This window comes from Harpia harpyja, chromosome 3 (genome assembly GCF_026419915.1).
Source record: "Harpia harpyja isolate bHarHar1 chromosome 3, bHarHar1 primary haplotype, whole genome shotgun sequence".
Classification (NCBI taxonomy): domain Eukaryota; kingdom Metazoa; phylum Chordata; class Aves; order Accipitriformes; family Accipitridae; genus Harpia; species Harpia harpyja.
Window position 1 is genome coordinate 581,313 of NC_068942.1, and position 8,285 is coordinate 589,597.

The 8,285-nt window shown below is 53.5% G+C and overlaps 1 protein-coding gene across 4 annotated transcripts; it reads right to left on the reverse strand.

The window, feature by feature from the left end:
• Window positions 1-890: 890 nt before the first annotated feature.
• GINS1 (GINS complex subunit 1) lies at window positions 891-4,254 on the reverse strand. 4 transcript variants are annotated; one of them, XM_052781111.1, is made up of 7 exons: window positions 4,113-4,243; window positions 3,965-4,029; window positions 3,762-3,857; window positions 3,270-3,360; window positions 2,623-2,739; window positions 1,669-1,743; window positions 891-1,393 (listed from the first exon to the last, which is right to left on the reverse strand). In XM_052781111.1, exons 1-7 carry the CDS (start codon window positions 4,185-4,187, stop codon window positions 1,325-1,327), a joined length of 588 nt encoding a protein of 195 aa, XP_052637071.1. In that variant the 5' UTR covers window positions 4,188-4,243; the 3' UTR covers window positions 891-1,324. The 4 variants fall into 4 exon arrangements, with proteins under 4 accessions (XP_052637071.1, XP_052637072.1, XP_052637069.1 ...); XM_052781112.1 differs by lacking the exon at window positions 2,623-2,739; XM_052781109.1 differs by having other exon boundaries at window positions 891-1,743.
• Between the last annotated feature and the right edge of the window lie 4,031 nt (window positions 4,255-8,285).

Below are 8,285 nucleotides of genomic sequence, written 5' to 3' on the forward strand. Positions count from 1 at the left end.
GAACAAAAGGGAATAAATCGGCTGTGAGCTGAAACTCAGCTACTGCCTTTAAGTCCCGGCCTGCCAGGGCAGAGGGGTTCCCTACCCTGGGACAGTGCCAGGAGATGGCTGGAGGCTGTGACTGAGGAGGCCGCCTTGGTCTAGCTGTGCTTTTTCTGCCCAGGTGGATGACAGCTGAGACTCCTCTTTCTTTGTCTTGGGGGCAGCCCTGATTACAAGGGCTGTGAGGGAAGCACCACAGAGGGTGCAGGCTAGCTCAGGGAGGTTCCTTGGCTGGGGCTGGGAGAGCAGTGCAGTAACACCCCAGGCATTTATCCTGTTCCTGTATTCTTCCCTAAGTATTTGCTTTTTGGCTCCCGTCAGATGTGGGTTAGGCAAACCTCTAGTCTTACCTAGGGCTTATGTTTTAGAAGTGTTACCTCTCAGCTGCTACTTGAGTGAGCAGCTCCATTAGGAAGACCAGATAGGGAGAGCAGCTCTTCAGCCTTGCTCTGGTTTTGTGCTAACTGGAATCCTTAAAACCCTCTGCTCCCTTTCCTGTCCCTAGGCCCTGCCAGACCAGTGCTCTGGGGAAGGAGACTCTTCATAGAGGGACAGAGGCACAGCCCGAGCATGCTGGGATAAACCTTGGCCAGGCCCATGACCCAGACTGCAGTGCTCATTTACTCAGCACCTTAAACAACAACATTTATAGGCTTCTGATGGGAGACAAAGCCTCATGTCTAATCCTAGAAAGAAGCTTGTGCAGCCTCCTCTGACACTTGGAGAAGTAGCTCCACTGAGACACCTGAGACAGTTGAGCATCACCCTGCAGGGTCAAGGTGGGTTGGGCCAGAGAGCCAGGTCAGAGTGTTTAACAAACACACCATTACCTCTTGAAAAACACTAAATTGAAGGCTGAAGCAGTTCTTTATTTTGCCATTGTGGAGCTCTCCTGGCTTCCAGAGCTTAGCCAGTTGCTGTCTTACTCCCACATGCCCAGTGTGAACAAAGAACTGCTCCAAACACAAATAACCTACTTGTAGCTGTGGGGCTTGGATAACACCACTGGTCCCCCGCCCACCCCCACCCCCCACTATGCTGGATTCCCAGGATCGCTACATTACCAGTATGCACCCTTTGGTCATGAAGAGGTAGCCAATGTGGTCTGCATACTTTATAAACTCAGGGCTGATCTTCATGTCAGGTATCAAAGGCCGTTGAGAGGAGTGGCAGGGTGCCCACTGCAGAAATGCTGAGGTGTCTGAAGTCCTGCACACACCAGAGTTCATTCCCTGTTGTGGGCAGGCCACTGAGCAAGGGTTGTCCCTCCTGTCCTGCACGCTTAAGACAGAATGTGCTCGAGGACTCCTTGTCTGATTAACTGCTCGCATTTCCAGCGGGGTAAAAAGTGCTGCACAGAAACACAGACAAACCTTCCTTCAAACCCAGGCAGACTGGATTTGTTGCTGCACACAACCAGCTCTGTGGTGCTGTATGCCTGCTGCATTGTGGCACCAGATCAGGCAGAGCTGAACCGCAGTCCTGGGCCATGCAGACAGCTTGCAGCATGTGCAAGGAGCCACATGTGCAGGAACTGTGACATGCTGCAAAGCTGGGATAAGCAGGGGATGTTATGAGAGTGAAAGGGAAGGAAGAGAATGGACCGCACTCTCTTGTCATGGGTACCTGGCTATTCTTCTTCAACAGGACGGTGGTACCATCATCGATCTCAAATTCTCCATAGTCTCTTAAACACCGCACCTGCAAAGCAGAAATGCAGCTCTCGGATCGCAAGATCTCCCATAGAAAACACTAGACGTCACTGCTGGCTTACAACATGTGCCCCAGAACTGTGAGTATGGACACATTCCTACCCGCCTGCTGGAGCCTCAATACAGAGCAGACCTGGAAATGCAGAACTGGACTGATCCCATGGTCTGTGGACTCCACCCGACATTCTCTTCCTGCCTCTGCCTGGAGCAAGAAGCGCCAGCGACCAGCCCAGCCCAGCCCTCCACAGAGGCTAGAGGAAGAGCAGTACAAGAGACGGGGTCTGGGGAACAGCAGCAGCATTTCCAGGAGAACCTCCCCACACACATACCAGAAAAATGCCAATCCGTTAATAGTGAAACTGTCTTAAGGAGCAAGTTGATTGTCGCTACATGTTCTTTCGAAGAGAACATCAGAACAGAGCACTTCAGCTACTGACTCCGATTTCTCACATGCTCTTGCTTTGTTGTATCAATTGTGTAAAAAGATTTATAGTCTCGTCTATCGGAGTCCATTTAAAATAACAACAAAGAAAACTAGTTAACAATCCTTAACATGGCAACAAGGTTTCTAGTTGATCAATGCTGCAAAACCTTCCCACTGGGATTCACACCACTTGCTCCACCACACCAATACCCTGTGAACTAGAAATGCCATCTTTCAACATACTTTGAGCCCTCAGTAGAAGAGGGAGTAAAACGCTGGCAGGCAGAGTGTAAAGAGTAAAATGTAGAAGCTTGTGGAAGCTTTGGTGCTCTCAAAGGCTTTGCTTAATGACCTTCTGGCTTGGGACGGAGGTGAATTTCTCTAAAAAAAGATGGTTGGGCAAAATGTTTGTTCACAGACAGAAACCACCGATCTTGCACTTACTTCGATGTACAGGCTTTTAGGAGGTTTTATGTCCTGTGTAAGGTCCAGCCCCTCCTCTCCTCCTACTGACCTCATGTAGGTAGCCAGAGACTTTTTGTACCGATTGAACCACTCCACCTGCGGACATTAACAGTGATCCCTCAGGCAAAGCCAAACAGCTAATGCTGAAAGACAGGTCCCTGATGAGTGAGATCTAGTGTATTTGTGCTGTCAGACCACCGTTCCCAAGTGTGTTCATGCCAGCCAAAGGTGAACGCAAGCTCTTCTAAAGGGAAAAACTGCCCCAGAGGCAGAGCAAACTGGATTCAGGGTAGAACACATGCTGCTAACGTTAGCAGCTCTGTATGTTGGTCTAGAGATGGGATTTGAGAGCGGCATGTGAAGACCTAGTTCTGCTGGCTGCAAGACTGATCTAGTGAAGACCACCTGATCCTTCAAAGTGCCGAGCATTACCTGTGCTCAGTATCCATTTGGGATTGTACCCCCAGACAATGAATAAACAAATCAGTATTTACAGAAAGGCACGTTAAGCGTCATTTTTATAGCGGGGGAAGAGAAGTCCACCCTATTTTGATTCTACTAAATACATAATGCATCAGGAGGAGTAAGTGGAAAGAGGGGAAGAGTTTAAGACAAGGCTGACTCACTTCCTCAGCTGACATGTGAAACTGGATGGTGTTTGGCAGGACGCTGCCATACTCCCACCTTAGTGCTCGGATCCGCAGCAACCGGTCGTACCTGGGGGAAGAAACAAGGGGTAAAACCAGAGTCTTTGCTGAGGCGAGTGCTGGCAACATCCCCGGGCCATGCCGATGCCCCAGTCTGCCCTCAAAGCAGAGCGTAAAAACTTGGGTCGTTCCACCCGCCTGCCTTCAACAGATGTGATTTTTGGCCTACCCAGTGATTAAAACTTTTAAGAGCAGGAGGAAACGGGGCCTTCCCTTTGTGCCGGCGTTTGGTGGTACCGGGACTGAGCACAAAGGGAGCCGGCCCCGCAGCTGCACCCCGCGGAGGAACCGCTCCCCCGCGTCCAGAGTCCCAACACCCAGCGCTCGGGGACCCCCCCCTCTTTTGAGGCTGCGCCGATGAACCCACGCTCCGTGACCCCTCCGGGCCGCGGCACCCCCCGCCCCACTCACAGGTAGGCCAGGACGCAGCGCTGGTTTCGGAGCAGGCAGCAGTGGCGAAACCGGATGAGGAAAATCAGGTCGGTCCGTCCCGACTTCGCTTCGGACCTGGAGAGGGAAGGGGAAGAGGAGGAGGGCAGGGGGAGAAGCCGCGTTACAGAGCCGGGGGGGCACCGCCCGGGCTCTGCGGGCCCCGTACCGGGCGCGACACTCACACGTCCGCCTGGTTCCGCTCGTAGAGCGCCCGCATCTCCTCCAGCGCCTGCCGCAGCCCCTCCGCCTGCAACACCGGACACAGTCAGTCAGAGCGAGCCGGGGCCCGTCCCGTCCCTTCCCGGTCCGGTCCGTCCCGTCCCCGCTCACCCGGAACGGCGGCAGGTTCCCGCCGCCGGCGCGGTGCAGCTCCCGCACCAGACCGGCCGCCCGCTCCCCCGCCATGCCGCCCCGCCACGCCGCGCGCGGGCGCGGGAAACGCCGCCGCTCGGCAGCCAATGGGAGGGAGGGGGCGGGGCCGCGCCTCCCGCGGGTCCCGCCCGCCACCATTACGTGCACTGAGTTGTGGCGGGTCTCGGCGCCGCTGTTGCCGCGGCCGGTGCGGGGTTGGTTTTGGGGGACGGGGGTCTCCCGCAGGTGAGGGCTGCAAACCGGGGGTGGCAGAGCCAGAGCAGCCCCCCCGGCCCCGCCCCGAGCACCCCTGTCCCAGGCAGGGCAGGCGGCGCTGCCGCGGCCCCGGCACCCAGCCGAGCGCCGGGGCCTGCGGTCCCTGCGTGGAGACCCCCGCGGGACTGGGCGGAGGGAAGCGCCAACCCCGCGCCGGGGCAGGACAAGCCCCACTCGTCCCCTCTCCTCGTCCAGTTCTTGAGGCTTGTTTCGAGATTTCACTTTTCCTGTTTCTGACCTTTTTTTTGGCCTCCCGGCCCAAGGTGGCTCTCTGGGCCAGGAGTGACAGCAGCAGCGACCGGAGGGCCCCAGCCCAGCCTTGGCTCGGAGCAGGGCTACCCCCGAGCGAGGGCAGATCCACTGCGGACAAGCCCTCTACCCATCCCTGTCCCCGAGGATGTCCTTTGCACACCCCGGTATGTCCCCTTGCACGCTTGAGGATGCTCTCTTGCACACCTCAGGATGTCCCCTTGCACATCCCAGGATGCTCTCTTGCACCCCTGAGGGTGCCCTCTTGCACACCCAGGACGTCCCCTTGCACAGCTGAGGATGTCCCCTTGCACACCCGGGGCTGTCCAAGCCCCAGCAGGGCACCGCGAGCTGTGCCAGCAGAGCCGAGGACAGGGCAGGTTAAAGTGAGGGGAACCAAGGTGAGGGGGGTCCAGCATCAGGACGCTGCGAGGAGCCCACTGACAGCCGTGGGGTCCTTTCCTCTCCTGCCAGCCGGGGCTGAGCCTGTGACTTCCAGACGGTGCCTCCCTGCAGCAGCAATGAGGGCGGGGAATGGGGCATGACCACAGACACTTCTGGGGTCACGCCAAGAGCCCCCGAGTGGATAAGGCAAAAATTAGCATTTTAACCCCACGCTTCAAAAAAAAAAAAAGGGGGTGCCTGTAGCAAAACTGGTTTCACCATTCGTCTTTTTGGTCTTCTCTGGGGTGCTGCACAGAGCTGTCTCTCTGACAACCTCCTTCCTGTGCTACCCCAGCCCTTCCCGATGCATCTCCCTTTCTCCTGCAGCATCCTTCAAACCTGAACCTTGCCAAAACTAAAGGGAGGAAAAGAGAAAACTGGGAGGTGTGTTTCTGGATGGAACAGGAAATTTTATAGCACTTGAAGCCCTGGAAAGGGAATCAATAACCCAGGACCACAGCTTGTCCTGTTCCAGGAATTTACATCCCTGACCATGTGTTTCTATGGTTACTAGATATAAAAAATGACCAGCGTTTCATACGGCACAGTTATGCAGCAACAGTCAAAAAATGGAGGAGTGGGGGGGAGCACAGTGGGGCTTTTACACCACAATTGAGACACCTCAGTGTGGTTTCGTATGCCTGAAACATTTATGCTGCTTCTGGTTAGGATGATGGCACCTGTACAACCGAGCTGGGACCGTGGCTGGCTCTGGCAAGAGTGCTTTAACGCTCTCAACAACTGTTTTATTTGGCATTTTAGGCACGGAGGGAAAATGCCCAGAGATACCCCCATCAGCTGAGAGCTGGAGATGGGCTTCTGGGGGTCTGTTCCCCAAACAGACCTGTTTCTTGGCCTCACGATGCTGCAGCCCTCGGCAGCAGTTGTGTCTGGGGGGGGGGGCAAGAGGGGTGACACGGCAGAGCTGGCGAACCCCACTGCGGGAGGTATTGGGTCACCTCTTGTCCTGGTGCCGCTACCGAAACAGATTTGTGCCTACCTTGTGCTGCTTCCTTCAACGGCGTGGCATGTTTTCCAAAGGATCTGACCTGTACGTGGTATACTGGTGTCTAGCTGGGGAGCACGTTGCTGTTAGCCAGCCGTAGAGTAAAGTGATCCCATGGCTGGAAACCAAAGCTAGGAAAAAACCCCACGCACGGCTTCAGCAGATGCTGTAGCAGCAGCCGTCGTGGGCGATTTTGCACGACGCAGCGTCAGGACGGGATGTCGGTCTTCAGGGGCGTGCTGCAGCCGTGGGGTTAATGAATGGACAAGGTGCAGTTTTATGGCCGGGCTGTCACGCAGGAGGGCAGATGGCACGGTCTTGGGGTGTCTCACGTAAGGAGAAAAAGTGCCCTGGGGTCGGGATTAGTAAGCAGCATGTCTCCCCTCTCTCCTCGCAGCTTGCTGGCTGTGGCAGGGACATCTACCCTCTCCCTTCCCACTCAACCTGCGGCACGGCAGCGGCGTGGGGCCCGAAGAAGCCACTGTAGAGCGCCTGGTCCCCAGAGGGCTGTCACTACAGAAGCATCACGTGTGGCTTGTCATTAATCATTGTGTTCTGCAGCGATAATGGCCCATCTGAGCCAGAAAAGATAACAGCAATAAACATACGTCCCTAATGCCAATTGTAGCTGCTGAAAATCGGTTGTTGCATCTTGCTGAGGGATAGAAATGTAACTGAGCCTTGATTGAAAAATTCGGGGGAAGCTGCCTTATCTTACTCCTTTGCCAGATTAAAAAAGCCTCATACATAAAAATAGACAAAATGAATGAAGAATTTACAAACATCTATATTTTGTGTTAGGAAATGTGATAAAATTAGGAAAACAGCTGAAGACACTGATTTATACAACTCTGACTATTTCAGGCAATGAGAGGTTTACATATCACAGTTTAACAAGATAAAAGGTCTCCCACAAAATACATAGATGACAGACAACTCATCTGAATTTGACGTAACACAGCATCAAGTACACGTGTAATGTGATGAACAGTGCCAGGTCATTCTCCAGTTAGGTAACATACAACCTCTTGAATAAGGCAATTCAAATATAACTCTTAATTCAAATCACAACATACCCAGGCAGCATGCAGGGAAAAAAGTCATTTATTTTGTACATTGGAATGACACAACTTGCAACATGTTTCCATTTTATGTAGTTAGAGCAACAGGATATAAACCATATATCTCAAGTCAACAGTTGTCTTTACTGGAATAAAGATTATCTGTTTTTGGTAAAAATAAAACTATTTGAATTCACTAATTAACAAAATGCACAGTGATCAGAAACCCAATTCTTCTCACAATTGTCTTCCCCGTCTCCCTCGCATTTCCTTGTGATGCAGCAGCTGCGTAACCCCAGATTCAGAGAGCTCGTTGTACAGAGGAACAAAAATTCACCGGCATGTAGTTCCCACAGCTGCAGATTGTGCTTTACCGTGCCATGGCGTGACACCTGCACCTGATGGACGGCGGTGCTCCCGTCACACCCGTACGCACCCCACGGCTTGGAAACTGCTTTTCACGTCTCCGTTTCTGGGCGCCTGTCCAGTAAAGCACTTACACATGTGCCTGACTGGTGGTGAGTTAGAAGTTGAATTGCACGTGGAAACCGGTTCACTGGAAGAGGGCCCTCATTTCTTTATTATCAATTAATTCCTCTGGACCTTTACGACCAAGAAATTTAAGAAAATAAGTCTGCTCGGAAGTGAAAAGAAAACTGAGCCAAAAATCTCTCTGATACGGTGGAGCCTAACGGACGTGGCTGAGGATGTATTTCCACTGCAACAGACTCGGGGATCACAGAAGATAATGAAGGCTTTTCCTAGCATTGAAAAGTACTTTCAAAAGGAAGAAATGAAGAAGTGAGATAAGATTTTTCCCCTATGAAAAAAAAAAAAGATTTGCAATTTCTGAACAGACTAATCTGGGCAGCTTCTTCCTGGTAAAGAGCCGCACATCCCCCTGTTTAACTGCAGACCTGCAGGGATGGATCCTCTTGCTGAGGTATCACGTCCCGCGATGGCTGGGTCTCCCCTGTCCCCATGCGGGGAAGGGGACGGATCCGGGCGTCAGCGGGATTACTTCTGCCGCCGGGTCGGGGCTGCTGCTGGCAGCGAGCGCGCTGCGGGAATGGCTTTGGAGGGGGCCAGACCTCCTGGGGCCGAAGCCCCGCAAAG